The following is a 16,659-nucleotide window of genomic DNA, read 5'->3' as shown; positions in this document are numbered from 1 at the left end:
CAACAATTGAGCAGCTGCTTGGAGGGAGAAGAATGTCTGTAAAATTTCAGATCGATATTTCAAAAACTAAGAGACTAGTTCGCATATATACAAGCGAACCGACGGATAGAGAAACGAGCATGGCTAAACCCCTGTGCTGCTCGTCACCTGATCAGTTAGATATGTAAACATTTAAACATGAGGTATCCGGCTTTTCCTTCTTTCTGTTACAAACTTCGTCCAAGCATAATATACCTTCTGTAGGGTATAAAAATCCAAGCAAAAATTAATATTGTATTTTTTTGAAAAAACTATATATTTCTTTTGTATTTTCTACAAAAGCGTTAACAGCTTTACAACCCGAAAAACATGGCTAATAAAATACAACAATATTTGCAACACCATAAAACAGCAAACAATATAACAAAAGCCATTATAGCTACAGCAACAACTACAACGACAGTATGAAAGCGACAGTGTCATGTGACAAAGTGGCCGAAGGCGACGACAAGCGCAGCAAGCGGCGCATTCGATTTCCAGAAGGCGAAGAAAAAAACACTAGTGACAAAATGTGCAACAACAACAATTTTCGACTTCACATGCTACTAACTAAAGCAATAACTGTTACGTTGCAAGTACATGCAAACATAAAATAACAGCGACAACAAAGTGTCAACATTGTTTTCGGCGTTAAGAGCTTGAAGCCAAAAAAAAAAAACAAAAAGAACAACAACAATCAAATAACACAAAAAAACATCCGCTTATTGCCACCGACAATCATAAAAAATGTCATAAAAAAGTTTTGTTTTCGCGCTGTCCCGTTAACGCACCCTTCGCCGATTTTGTTGTTATTTCATACTTGCCGCACGCGAGCGCCAAAAACTCCTTGCTACGCTTTTTTTATGCGAAGCAAGCACTTTTGTTTTTCAACTTGCCCCGAAAACTTCGCAAACGCCATTTCTAGTTGACACCAATTCATTTGCTTCATTTTTTTCGGCGCCAAATTTGTGCCGTTATCGAGTTTCTCATTTATGCAGAAAGTTTTCGTTTTTCATTTGCGTCAAATTGTCCGAGCAAACTAGTCAACGCGGCTGACAAATGTCAAAATAGGACACAGCAGCAAATGTCAACGCACAGCAACTTTCGTGGCGCCACAGAGAAGAGTGCAAAATGCATTAGGCGTTGAAATTTTTGAGTGCGTTAGAGAGAGTGGGAGGTAAGGGGCAAACATAAGAGTCAAACTGCTGTTTTTGTCAATTCTTTGTCCACTTCAGGAGAAAATGTATATAACTTCATAGCTTTTTCTACAATTTACAGGCACAGAAATTATCCTCCGCCTTTTATAAACTCGAATAAGCAGACAAAACTAGTAGTAACAGAAAGTCAACGCAAGTTCACTAGTCCGAAATACCCATCTACCGAACTAAATATTGCACGAAAATCCGCCATAGCCGGTCCCAAGTCTGTGTTGTAAAAGATGGAGTGCTGTATTAGGCACACCGACCAGCTTCTAGTAAGCGGTGTAGGAAGTAGGAGGAAGATTACCCTCTAATAGATCCATCCATCTTAAAAATTAGACAAAAGTGCACGAAACCATAACTAGCGAAGGTGACAAAAAGAGGATTAACATTCCAGGTGGTTGTCCAGCTCCGGCTGTGACAAAAGCACAGATTCTGGAGGACCCAACCCCGCTCACATATGAACGGAAAAAATCGTCCGGGTCGCTAGTAGCGTAGCGCGTAAACCGCGGATATTGGCTGCTAAGCCCAACCCTTAGTACAGCAGTGCCCACCAAGAAAATAAAAAACCTCAGCAGTCGGGTAAACGAGAGATGACCATTTGCTCAAAGAGAGCTAATCATCATGTTTCTTGCAAGGGACTGGCTGAGTGGGATTGTCATTTACCATTAGTTTCTGGAATCAGTAAGAATAAAAACACTAGTGACAGGGCAGGATGGAATAGGGAGTCTTATGCAGAGGCAACCCGTCCCTTCATTTACGCCATAAACAACACTGCCAGATCCGTAGGGAGCATGTCGGCGGAACAACAGACCATGAGTGAAGCGGCGTTCAGCGATGGTCTGATGAACCTAATATTGTCAACGAACTTGAGCGGGTCGGTATTTAAAGTCGATAAGGCTCACTTTGAAAGAGAAGTCTTCTGGTTGGCCATCAATTCCGGGGAAGGCGTTGCAGCCATCCGTTTCATTGTGGACAAGCTGTCGAAGCTATGGGACAACTCTAAGCTGCAGTTCACTGCTTTTGATGGCTTTCAAACAGTGTATAAAAACTTCGATAAGCTGACAAAAGCTTTAGACTTATATGGTTCGAAATGTGGTTTACTATAGATCAGCTGTCAAAACAGAAGGATATAAACTGCCCACTGGGGTCCTAATAGTCACTATACTTCTTCCTGTCAACTACTTCTTAGTTTTATATACAATTTCATTCACACTCATCTGTAATTCTCAACAAGTTTATGTATCTAAATTTACTTTATAAGAATTCCGTTTTTAGGCATGTAAGTCGAACTAATAACCATGAAACAGCTACCAGGAGGTTGTTAGCTCATCGTCATGAAAACCAAAAGGACTGATTTTAACTTACAATATTATAGCTTAGAAACATTTTCAAAATTTTACGCGACTTATTTGCAATGTTTTCAAATCACTTAATAAGCCAGTTTTTATATTTTTTGCTATTTAATTAACGACTCGTTTTCATTTCACGCCTTTTTGCACTTTATGATTTCAAAACTTATCTTCTCATTTATAATTTTTGAACTCAAAAACCAAAACAAAGTATGAAATCCATTTAGCAGCCAGACATTAATTACTTGTTGCACTCAAACTGTCATTGCGGTGTGCCGTTAACGGTATTGGGGAAAAATATATGATTATTGGTTTCTCGCAGCTATCAGTTACACATAAAAAATTTACGCACATTAACAAAATCACCGCGCTAATGTCGGGCAATCACTCACAGCTGGTGGCTGATGGTGGTTGATGCTGGCTGCCGGCTGGTGGCGGTGGCGCACCAACGATTGGCGACAGTGAGCGCACAATTTGGGTAAGCCGGCGATAATGTGTCCAATGAAACTTTCAAAGTTTATCGCACACATTGCGGCCAGTTTAACTTGTCGCGCGCGAAATTGATTAAAAAAGGTTGCGGAAAAAAATAATAATAATTTTGGACAGCTAAATTATTGCAAAATATGAATTGTAAAAAATATTTACGTAAATACGTATGCTGTCATAGCAATAGAGACACTTCAATTTCACTCACTGATAACGGTAAAGTCAGCAATTTATTTGTCAACTTACGCGCCGCGGGGCAGTTGTTGTTGTTAAATGCCATGCGACACGCCTTTTAAGCGCACTCTGCGTAGCGTGTGAGCCTTAGTTAATTAAGCAGTCGAGCGGCGAAGGCTGCTCCCATTCCCACTTGACATTTCTAACATCGCTCGTGCGCGCTTTGGTATTTACGACAGACAGACACACGTTCAAATCTAAAGCATTTTGTAAATTAGTTACTGACTTGCATAATTGTGTAAAAAAATATTATTTTTTCGCTTTTAAGATTTTCCGCATCAGCTATGCTGTCACTTTGTCAGCCGCGTTTGTGACAATCCGCAAACAATTGACACATGAAAATGACAGTTTCACTATTTTTCGCAATAAAATGAGTGTGCAGAGAGTTGACAGTTGTAATCAGAGAGACTACAGACGGGTACAGACGGAGGAGTAAGGTTTAGCAAAGCAATTAAATGGATTAAGAGAATCGTAAATGGAATGAAGTTTAAGCGAAGTATGAAATCATTACAGTCAAGAAATTTCATGGAAAACGGTTCACTTTATAAACAATGAAACAGTAAAGGCGAAAATTAACTCTACGGGTACATTGGATCCATAATTATAACAAGATAGTAGTTTATTATGCTAGAGGATGGAGTCATGCGTTGGAGTTCACGCAAGTGAGGAAAGTTCTCTGAGCGCCATTCACTTGGGAGTGGCCAGAAACGATTATTTTATATATGACTCAAGCGGCTTACGATTTCCCGTCGTAGACCAAGCATCTTCTGGTTTGCCAAATAACATTCCTTTTAAGGCGAGCTAAAGGTAGAAGGCGAAACATTCCTCCCCAAGGTTGTGCGCTAGGTTTAGGACCCGGCACCTAAAAAAAAGGAAAAGAAAAAAACAGTCTCGGATGAGAGACCTCCTTTCTCGGCTATAACCGCATTGGCGTTGTCTACGCCAATAAAGAAGAAGAAATAGTAGTTTCTTATAAACAGACTGTTCAGTATTCACAGCTAAAATTTATATAGTGAAAGCTGGAATGAGCTTAGAAACAAGGAGATGTCAAACTAGATGTCAAACTACTGAGCAAAACTAATATTACGATGATGGTTGATTGAACTATTCACAACGCAGTTAGGTTTTTTTTTATTGGAAGCACCAATCAAGAACTTTGATCCCAAAAAATTCCACAATTTCGATACCAAATAAATAGAACTGCTAAAATAAAACCAACACTAACCGCATACACAACTAAAATTATGTAATGAGTTTAACATATTGGATATACAGATATAGTTAGGTTAAGAGGTCGATTTGAACAGGGATCTCACTTGGACTGCTTAGAATGCCGATCCGTTGACCCTTACAAATCAACAACGATCTATCAAAAATTTCTTGAGGCAGCTGATGACAGTTGGCGCTACGTCGTCTGTTTCGCCGAAGGTAAGAATACCAAGATGTTTCAGTCACAGTCTGGCAAACGCTGCACAATGGAAGAAAAAGTACCTGCATGTTTCCACATAACACTTCTCCACACAACTTTGACAACTAGCGCCCAGTAAGTACGCCTACGATTGCGGCAAGATGAGCTTTTATAAGAGCAAGGAGTGCAGTATGGTACATTCTCATTCATCGACCAGCAATTGTATATCATCCAAAAATCTGCTAAAGCTGCAGTCACCGGTAGGTCTGACGAGATTCCCACTTCAATTGAAAAACAAATGCTGGGTTTATCTTGGTATCCATTAAATGGGATAAAACATGACTAAAAGTACTATAATTGAACTATAAAAGGGAAACAGTAAAGATAAACTACAAGGTTGAAACAATAGAGCTAAATTTATCGCTAAGGTAACCTGGTAATAAAAAGCTTAACCACCAATGTATTTCTTCCTGAACGGTTATAAATATATATGAGAATCTTTCTAAAACTAACAACACCTCGCTTGTTTAGCTTAGATTAGATAGATAGGCGAGGAATGCACCGCGACCTTAGGTCTATTATGCCATCTCCTAAATCACAAAGACTCACCTAGCCCCAGCCTTTTGTTAAAATCCAATATACTGCTGGGTGCTAGCGAAGAGATGTGATATCTATTTGGAAACATGGATCCAAGGGCAGTCTTGTTTAGCTTAGAGTTTTTGAACACATTCAAGCCATTAAAATTGGAAATCACTGAAGGTTTTAGAAAGACCAGTATCTATAAATGTGACCACCTATACATTATATTAAATGAAATCATTGCGTTATGAAAGGACTATACAAAAACAAATTACCTAAGCATATGTTTCAAACCTTTTGATAAAAACGTATTAACCCCAGAGGAGAGATAAACTCATTCCGACGTATACTCACAGTATTTAACTTGTTCGAACGATTTGAGTGTAAAGACGAAACTTCGCACCCCAAATACATTAGTTACTTCGGTTTTTTATACCCTGAATAGAGTACATTAAGTGCGACACAAAGCTTGTAACCGCACAAAGAAATGTTGAAGGTCTTGTTGTATATACCCAAACTAATCCCACAGTTTTTGAGATATCGACAAGGAACTTTACAAATATCTTTTTTACTGCTAGGAGCAGCTCTTTGACTGAACCGCCGATATCGGATAACTAAAGCATATACTATATGTAGCTACCATATAAACTGAATGATCAGAATGAATATCTTGCATAGAATACTTCTTATTAGGCGAGATATCTTTACGAAATTCAGCATAGACTATTTTTCATGTCTATTCTAGATTCTCTCAAAAATTTATTCAGATCGAATCAATATAGCTCATGGCTACAATACAAACTGAACGATCGGAATAAAGTGCTTATATGACAAGCATTTTCATTTGACGAGATATCTTCTCGAAATGTTACATGGATTATTCTCTAAGCCAGCAATATATTATCCGAATATATTGTGCAGATCGGATCACTATAGCATTTAACTGATCCATCAATAGCATGACACCATTTTTTACACCCCTTTCTGCAATAAAAATGCAGCTGTGAAGGGTATAATGGCTATGGTGTAGCCGAAGTTAAAGCTTTTTCTTGGTCGGACAATTTCTTGAATCAAATCATTTAGTTTTTCGTGGACCGTAGTAAACATAAAACTCTATATTCAAGCACCAGAGTTCGAAAAACAATAAACTTTACTTAATTGATTTTTAATTAATATTAAAACAAAATTTATTTTCACGAAAAACTTCAAATAAATTGCGAATTAATATTAAGAAAAATTACCATAATTCACGCGTGTGGCAGCATTTTAGGTGCAGCAGCAAACGCTTACCGTTACACCGCGCTGTCTCTAAAAATTATTTTGCAATAAATGTTTTTTACGCCAAATTGTCATTAAAGCCTTGTAATTAAACATTTTACATGCATTTTCGACACATGCACACAATGCAAAATACAACAACAAAACCAAGCATATAATCTCCTAAAAAATAGTAAAAACCGACAAACGAGTATGTATGCGCAGAGTAGTAAGCGGGCAGGCCGTCGCATAAACGCGTGAGTGCCATTAATAACTGACATTTTGGCGCCCACATGCAGCGTGCAGTAAAAAAAAGAAAAAAAAAGAAAAAAAAAAAACAACACAATAACAACAACGTAAGCCGTAAAATTGAGGCAGTTGCAAAAAATACGAAAAAAAATAAAAACTCTAAAATTTCGACTGGACTTGCACGCTACCCGCCGCTTTTTCTATGTGTCAGTTTGTAGTGTTGGCGATTTGGCGTACAAGATAAATAGCGTAAGTTTTTATTGCCGTGCAGTATCGTTAGAAGTACATTGTCGAATGGGCGGAGCTTGAGAGCTCATGGAAGTGGCTATAAATGTGGTACTTTGTGTCGCAGATGCTGCCCTTGATAAGAGTGATATTTTGTAATTGAAGGAAAGCAGACAATTTTAAGACTCGCAGACTCATTATTTTTTGAAAAAAAAAAAAATAATAATAGATCCAACTAGTATGATAGGACTATTATTTTTTTTTTTATTGGCATAGACTGTTTTTTCCAACGGAGTGGAGCTCTTCCTCATCCTCAGCTTTCCCGGCGGGTACTGCGTCGAATACTTTCAGAGCTGGAGTTTTTTTATCCATTCGGATGACATGACATAGCCAGCGTACGCACTCTCTCCTAATTCACTGAACTATGTCAATGGCCTCGTATATCTCATACAATTCATCGTTCCATCGAATGCGATATTCGTTGCGGCCAACTCGCAAAGCAACATAAATGTTCCGCAGAAACTTTCTCTCGAAAACTCAGAACGCCAGCTCATCAAATGTTGTCATCGTCCATGACTCTGCACCATATAGCAGGACGGGAATGAGGAGTGACTTGTAGAGTTTGGCCTTGTTCGTCGAGAAGGGACTTTATTTCTCAATTTTCTACTCAGTCGGAGTAAGATCTGTTGGCAAGAGTTATTCTCCGTTGGATTTCGAAGCTGACGTTGTTCTTGGTGTTAATGCTGGATCCAAAATAGACGAAATTCTATACGACTTCGAAGTTATGATAGGACTATCCAATCCAAAAAACTTAGATCATTGGACATTAATCATAGAAGATCTGGCAAAACATTGATTAACAGAAACCTAAACCCAGACTATTTCATTTGAAACAAAAAATGTATGATATATTCTTGAAATACATTCCAGAATTTAAGAAGTAATAACCATTCCGTCTTTATTGTTTCATATAACGAAATTAGAATAGCTTTTTGGCAAATGGAGACACATAAGAAAGGCATTAAGCCCAAAGTGATCCCCAAGAATCCTGATAATATAAATAATAGCACCAAATTCTAACTTTCTTTCGGAGAAGTTGTGAAGTTTGTGATAAATGAGCCAAAGCTCTCATCTTAAGAAATGTATGTATATGAGCAAAACAGTTGCAGGAACACAGTACATATTTTGTGAGATACAGTTCTGAACGGTAAAGCTTTTTGTCCACTCTGTTAAAAACTCGGTTATTCGCATGAAAAGTTATTCAAACAGGTATACTAGAACATAAAAGAACACTTTTCGTAGATATCTAAAGCATACTCTTGTTGAATTCACTTTAAAAAAGTAACAGAACAACACGTTGGACGACTGATTTGTGCAAAGACCAAATATCACAAGAATTTCTCTCTTACCATACTTTTCTCACTTGTAAAAGACTGACTCTAAAAGGCAAGGGTTTTAAAATTCAGTTTACAAACTCATGGTTGACGGGAAAATCTGTATATAAGTTTGAGAACTTTGTTTGATGGACTAAAAGGCTCTTCAGAGAAACTCCACACACAAAGAACTCTCTAAGACCAATTTATAGTTTAGAATATGAATAAAGTTCATCTTAAGACAGACTAAGATTCGTGTATCTTCAGTTCAGATGATTTACTTAGGATCTAGGTTTGATGAGGAAATAAATACGTTTGGGATTCTTGAATGATGGACTAAGAGGCTCATCAGAGAGGCTCCACACACAATTAACTCTCTAAGACCAATTTATAATTTATAGTATGAAAAAAGTTCGTTTCAAGACAAACTAAGGTCCGCCTATCTTCAATCCAGATAATTTACCCAAAACTTTGGTAATTTACTGGGGTTTTCTCCTTGAAAGGGTAATATTTTGAGCTGGTTTAGAAACTGTATCAAATAACGAATAAAAGCAGTGGCATAAGGGCTGATAGGAAGATTAAAGCGACTTCAATCTACTTTTAGTTTATTGAGGCGTGCAATATGCTTTGTTTTCAGCCTACTAGCACAACTTCTTCCTGAATTAAGCTGCTGAATTGATGATAGGCAAGTAGTTTCCCTCGAAACGGACTTTATTTGCGCTCTAACCTTAAAAGAGTATATATATATAGTACATTAGACATAAGTTTTCTTCAACTAACTTCATTTGTTGGTGATCTCATCATTTACTATTCAAAATTTGTTTACTGAACAAACTCTAATCTTACTAACCTGACTATTCCTTGAAAAATAATATATTTGTGGGTTAGTAAGCCCCTTCATTGATTAGACAAACGTGTCACTAGATAAAATTTTATCATTATGTAGCCCAGAAAGTAGAGGTTTTATACGGAATTACATACTAGTACAATGAAATTTAATTTTTGTGCCAAATTAATTTTAAAAATTCTCAATCAAAACGGGTTTTGTAAGGCCTAACAATTTTATGAAGAACTAATTCTATTTTTCGTAAGTCCAGATATCTGTTGGGATTTACTGAAACATCCGTGGTATTTGAATATATTAAATGAAAGTGGGCACCTAATCAGTGTGCGCACACTAATACAACTTAAGTACCATCATTAAAAAGTACGTAAACACATTTTGACAATGTCAAAAAATTAACACATACTCGACAAAGCGTAAGGTTGACACAACCTGTCAATTTTCACACAAAGCTTAGACGAAGCGGGTTAACAAAGATACGAACCCACAGACATGCTTATGTGCCTACGCGGCAACAATGGTGGTGACAAAAATAAAACGGCAAATGAATGGCATAAAACATACATAAAATACAAGAGTTACCGAAAATATTACAACAACGGCAACAACAATTATAAAAACGTCTATATTGCAACACGGTGAGTCAATAATACTAATAAATCCCAGTGACAAAGAGCCAACGAGTTCAATGCTTCAATGAGCACATGAGTACATACCCTGTAGGAAACAGCGCTGGTACAGAACTGGCATGGCTCTGGTGAATTTTATAGTTCGTTGATACCGAAAGTATGATTTGTCACTTGCTCTATAGCGCCGAAGTAGTTAGAAATACCACTGTCCACCGAAAAAATGATATAAGTGTGGATAGATGTCCAAAACCGCACCGAGGCGAAACAAGTTCTCATTCAACCCAGTTTTAACGTTATGGTCATGCCGTAATGGCATGAATTCAGCGAAATTCAAACAGTATTGCACTAAAAATTTATCCGACGCGTTCACACATTCCAACAGGGCATCAACTGAGCCGTCAAACGGTGGCGTCGATTCTTACTTCCATACATGCGCTAAGTACACCAACAAATTTCCACTTGTCTGGGATCTAGCTTCGTTGCAGACACATAAATTGCTGTAAAATCCCAAAATGAACGAAGCGCAAACAACATAAATACTTTTACAAACTCATTGATTATATAACACATTTTTGAGAAAATCCAAAAGTAAACAGAGACAAACGAGTTTTAAAAATAAAAGAGACGAAGGAGAAGCAGAAAATTGAATTCTGGCAAAATGCTCTGGGGAATATAATGAGTTAAACACATACCGCAGTTCAATTTGGGATGCAATGCTTCTTCGGCGGGAGAGTAGAAGTGCCAGAGTGCTCGTATATACGAAAATGGATGGTAGAGAAAATCAATAGCAGCAGCGCAGGGATTTGTAGCATTTTGAGGGCTACCTAAAGCGAGCAAATGTGAAACGAGCGACAGGAAAATTAATTGATAACACATGATGGAATAGGCAGTCGAAGTTCAAAGGCAATATGAGAGTCAATAGGGGTTCGTAAATATAAAACGCAGTTAGAACTGTAGTAAAAATATATTTCTAGTATATCACAGAATATTCGATATAAAATATGTAAGTATGTATTTCAAGGGATGATGTGTTACCGGATGATTGTCTATACCTCATTTTAAGCACTGGTTAGAAATTTTGTTATCAACCGGTTCAACATTGCCCGCAGCTGAACCGCACTTAAATCGGCTAACAACTATCTAACTCCTATCTGTCGATCTAATCCTGCAAAGCTCGATAAGTTATAACAAATTAGATATTTTTTCGACCCCATCGACTCAAAATATTAGCTTAGTTACTCGATATCCCCACTTTAGGCTTGTCACTGTTGAACCTGTCATAATTTCGTCATATTCTAATAGTGTGTAGTTTCTCGTGGCAACACGACAGTGCGACAGTACTCGGAGGTAAAAGTATGCTCTTGGCGAACCATTAACAGCTCAAGTTGATCTGGATTCGAGTCCAGCTAAACAACACTTAGTCAATATAAAATCGAGAGACTGTTCTTGACTTGCGTGCCGAATCGGTGAGCTCACTTGGCTTTTCATAATTTGAAGACAAAAGGTTAAATTTTGTTCTTACCTTTAGCTCAAAAACTATTTGAGATTTTGACTTGAAATTGCAGTACGTTATTTCTAAAGATATAAGCTATTGAAATATAGAACCACAAAATTTTTGCAAAAATCCACACTAAGAGTGCCCCTTAAATACGAAATTTAGATATCCTGAATAAACATTCTTACAAAAGATTCACAAAATGAGGTTCAATTTTAAATCTGAAATTTAGATAATTGCAAGGTACTGCTGGATCGATATTCTGAAACGAGCTCTAAACATTTTCAGAAAAGATTCACAGAAAATGGCACGATTTTAAAACCAAAATTTAAAAGATACGAAGCAACGTTTTGATCCATATTCTGAAACGTGCTATCTGCGCTTGGAACAACCTCAAAGAAGAGACAACCAATTTAGCTACATATATTGAATAAAAATTCTCTAAAACATTCACAAAAAGATACGATTTGAAATCCAAAATTTAGACAATGGCAAACAAAGTTCTTAATCCATATTCTGAAACGTGCTATCTGTTCTCGAAACAACGTGCCTAATTACAAAGGAGGAAAGATTATTGCTCAAGAAAGAAAGAACAGAAAATTTAAGCAAAAAGTAAGAAAGTGAGTTAAGCCAAACGCCAACAGTCGAGCTACTCTCAAGAACAAACAGTTAAAAGGAAAACAAAGAACAAACGACGAAGGTCTAAAAATAAACGTAAACGCCAAAAGGAAGTACATAAAAAATAAGAAAAATTTCGTGAATGTAAAATGGAAAAAATTTGACACCACACAACAACAATGACACTTCCACAGATAGGGCAAATATGTGCTTTTAAAAAGGTGCCGAAATTTGTAAGTTAAACATACTTTTCCAGTTTAAATATCATGCTATATGCCACACACTCGAACCCGCTGTGGCTCTCTCTCTCTCTCTTTCCCTAGAAGAATGTTTGCTTGGTGTAAATATTTAATTTCACGTGCTACGGGCAATTGTCTACAGAGCTGCATATGCTCATCAGTGAATGTTGCTATATAAAAATACAAACACACACATGCATACTTTCATATGTAGATATATTTATATAGACTTGCATTTCGACGTTCTTGCGCCGTTAAGGGATGAAACCAGCGCTAATGTTGCCTTTGTTCTTCCTGGCTTTGTGCGCCGCCAAACAGGCGATTTCATTCACTTCTGATTGCGAGCAAAGCAGCAGGTAACTATGAAAGGCACACACACATACCCTCATACCACACACACTTACATGTGGCAAGTCAGGTAGTTTTCTGCAGTTATGCGATGTTTGATGTTCTCGAATCAAACTTGTTGAATTTTTTATGCGGGTCTATAGTGCGTGTGTATGTATGTGTGGACTTGCCTCAGCCGAATTGAGGTCAAATGTGAGGACTTGCTGCTTTTAGCTTGGTGTTGCGCAATGAATACTTAGCAATGGGCATACGGTTTGGCACACAATGGCAAGGAAAATGGGTATTAAGTTTCTGATTAGTGACTCTTGTTTGCGTGTAGGTGACTGCGCTAGTATTGGTGTGAATGTGGAGGAATTCCTGGCTTTGTTTTCTTATACTATAAAAGACTATAGTGCTGATAATGAGGTTAATCCTGCGCATTAGAGGATTTCGTTGTTTCCAAGCGGCTTTGCTGGGTGTAAAAAAAACCATATGGGGCAAGGCAGAATTGAATGACAGGGCCTCGCAGAATTTAATGAGGGAATGAAATTTTAAAATAGAAGCAACAAGAAAGAACGTTAACACTCTTCACATTTGCGTTTTTTATAGTAAAACAGAGTACTAAAAGATCTCTACCTTGATATTGATCGATTAGTGTGTATGGCATCTACCGTTTATAGATGTCCGATCTGAACAATTTTTTCGGAGATTGTTTCGTTGGATTAGAAAATAATCAATGGTATGCCGAATTTCATGAAGATATCTTTTCTAATAAAAAAATTTTCCATACCAGAAGTTGACGTGGTTCGATCAGTTAGTATGGCAGCTATATGATATAGTGATCCGATCTGAACAACTAGTTTAGGTATTCTACCGTTACTTAAGACAATAATCTGTGCCAACTTTCGTGAGGATATATTTTCAAATAAATAATATTTCTGTACCAGAACTTTACTTGGGCCGATCAGTAGACAGCTATATCCAATAGTGGTCCGATATCGGCGATTCCAACAAATGAGAAGCCTCTTAGAAAGGAATGGACGTGCGTAAAATTTCAGATAGATATCTCAAAAATTAATGATCTAGTTCTGGTAGTGAACGAGGGCAAGACGAAATATCTCCTGCACTCGCGACTTGGTTCCAACGTGACTCTTGACAGTCATAAATTCGGAGTCGGAGTTAATTTCGTCTTTCTTGGAATCAGTATTCACAGCAACAATAATGTCAGCTTCGAATTTCAACGCAAAATAACTTTTCCCAACAGGTGCTACTTCGGACTGAGCATACAATTGAGAAGTAAAGTCTTCTTTTGACGAACACAGACCAAATTCTACAAGTCACTCATCTTCCCTGTCCTGCTATAAGGTGCAGAAACAAGGACGATAACAACATCTAATTAGTCGGCGTTAAGAGATTTGCGGTCTTTTGCGCATTGGCAACGTGGCAAAAAGACGCTAACACTGAAGGACTACGATGTTTTCCGGTTCCATATAGAAAGCCTTAAGCTCTCTTTGATTAATTTGGATTTTCTAACACAGAAACCGAATTAAGTCCCTTTATGTGACTTTTCTGGTGAATAAGTTGTATCTCCTTTTACCTGTAGCTTCTTGTTCTGCAATAATTCGACTCGAAGTGGCAAACTGAGTTCCCAAATAACTTCAGTGTCATAAAACTGTAGACTGAGTGTACATTCTTGATTACTAAAGCGCCTACGAAACAGTTTCCTTCGATATTCTTAAGATCAGCTAGCTAAGAATTGAGGGATACTAAAGTTCCTTTTTCAAATTTTGTCCTAAGGTTATGTAGAATCATGTATGAGTGTACCACTGAGTCGTTTATAGAGATTAATTGTGATACATATCGCAAAATATAAAATCTTTAGTCTAGAAAGTTGTTCTAATTAAGGTTTTAACCGAAAATCTGAGTTACACATGGCTTAAAAAGACGGAGTTAAAACTACTTAATACAATTTTGAGATAACGGAAAACGGAAATGGTCATATACAGTGTCATCCAATAAGTTTTTAAGTACTAAAGGCATTTAATGCGAACTTTCGCTTAGGAGTATCAAAAACACATTTTTGCTACATTATCCTACTAATAAAATATTTCACTCACCTTTCCACCAACTTTTAGCGCATAACCCATTCCTTGGGGTGTCTTCAATTGAACCGGACACACGAAACCGATATTACGATGCGGACTGTCTGCATAATTTTTGCGCGGCGTCACCTTCGGTATGCTACGCGTCGGTGTCGGCGTCGACGAAGTCGTATTCTCGGCAACACACAAAGCCTCACCGCCACTAACGGGAAATTTCGAACACTCCAAATTCTCCGGCCAATTGAAATTATACGTTTTCATGAGTGTCTCACAGATACGCGCCGATTCACATAACGAACGACACGGCGGTATCGGTTGTTCGAGTATCGTACAAACGGGCACATACAAAGAGCAAAGGAATAACTGCAAATCGGGACTACAACCGATTTTAACGAGCGGCGCAAATTGATGTACCTCCAAACCGGCTTCCTCTTGCTTCGTATGACCAATTAAATTCGGCATTATTGTCATATTGTAGGGTATATTTTTACATATGGAAATCGTAATCGGTTCACAACGATTATGATGCGGAAATGCATCACTTGTCATCGCCGATGAACTGATCATTTCACCCGATGCGGAGGTGCGGTAGTAAGGGCTAGCTTCGACGGGCGTTTGATCATACCGATGCACGGCGCGTACGGTTGGCGGTGTGAGGCAACAAGTGAACGCGACGACTATGGCACAGATTAGCACGTTACAGTTACGACCTGCCGTCGGCATTTTGCTTTGATGCGCGTACATTTTCACGATGTAAACGGGTGATTTAGAATTTTTAATGATGTGTGGTGGATTTTGCACACGTTTTTTATTGGATTTTATTGCTGTATGTGTATTTGTTTTGTGCAATTTTTTTATTGATATTTAAACGGCTCGATTTTAGAGGAACTTGCTGCAATTAAACACTTTTGGCGTATATAATATAATTATTTTGTATGCATTCCTGGAACCCTTTTTTGATGCGGTTCATAGGAAAAATTTTATCGCATGTACTTTATACACAATTCCTACAATGTCACTTATTTTTTATCAATTTTTATATTTATTTTTGTAAAAACATTATTTTTACTTCATCAAACTTTTTTTTCAATTTTTCTTTACTTTATCAAATTTTTTTTTCCAACCCAATACATTTTTTATTTTATTTTAACGTATTTTTTTTAATTTCCACATATAATTTAGTGATTTAATTTCATGCTTTTTCAGTTATTTCGAAAATATTACTATTTGTGCTGCTTAGTAATCAAACTGCTAATCTTTCTTGGCAGCAAATGTTTTATTTTTTTGTTTTAGGAGACACTCACAATAACATTATATTCCAATTTTTGGCTGTTTTCAGCAAAATTTTCTCACACTGTAATATAAAATAATTAATATAAAATTATTTTCCACTTTTTTGTTGTTTTCTGCATTTTTTTATCACATTGTAATATAAAATAATTAAAATGAAATTATTTTCCAATTTTTTGTTGTTGTCTGCAATTTTTTCTTACACTGTTTTGTAAAATAATTTTTACATTTTCCTTTAGTTGACTTTTTTTATAATTTGTTCCCCGATTTCAGTTTATAAATGAAGATTTTGATTTCTATTTACAAAATAATAATAATCCTTAGATAGAAGCTAGTGGTTTCTATCCTCTTTTGGGCACAATCTCCCATTTACACGCACTTTTTTTATACATTTTTATTTTTATAGTATATTTGCTATATTTGCTTAACTTTTGAGATTCAAAATTTATAGTAATCTCAAAAATGTTCCTCAAACAGCACAAATTTGACTTTGTTTTATATATTTTTATGCCATATTATTTTTTTTCGAGCATCTGGTGTTAGATATTCTTGTTTTTAATTTTTTTAAAAAACTATTTTCAAAACTAATTCTACGTTCCACTTCACTTTTCTATAGTAAATTGCATGCCATGTACTTATTACTTCACCATTCGATATAAAATATGTTATATCCAAGTTTATAGTAGTAGTTTATAGATGACTGCTTCCATAAATATCATTCTTGAAAGACTTTAG

The 16,659-nt window shown here is 36.8% G+C and overlaps 1 protein-coding gene across 1 annotated transcript in view; it reads right to left on the bottom strand.

Annotated features, from left to right (window-relative positions):
• Positions 1-15,686, bottom strand: part of LOC120778286 (frizzled) — a 206,863-nt gene extending 191,177 nt beyond the window's left edge. The window contains exon 1 of the mRNA XM_040110073.1: positions 14,650-15,686. Within this exon, the coding sequence (XP_039966007.1) occupies positions 14,650-15,378 (729 nt within the window). The 5' untranslated portion in view covers positions 15,379-15,686. The remainder of the gene's footprint in view (positions 1-14,649) is intronic.
• Positions 15,687-16,659: the final 973 nt, after the last annotated feature.

This window comes from Bactrocera tryoni, chromosome 5 (assembly GCF_016617805.1).
Source record: "Bactrocera tryoni isolate S06 chromosome 5, CSIRO_BtryS06_freeze2, whole genome shotgun sequence".
Lineage (NCBI taxonomy): Eukaryota > Metazoa > Arthropoda > Insecta > Diptera > Tephritidae > Bactrocera > Bactrocera tryoni.
Note: the sequence above shows the minus strand (reverse complement) of the source record. Positions and strands in the feature narration are given on the sequence as shown.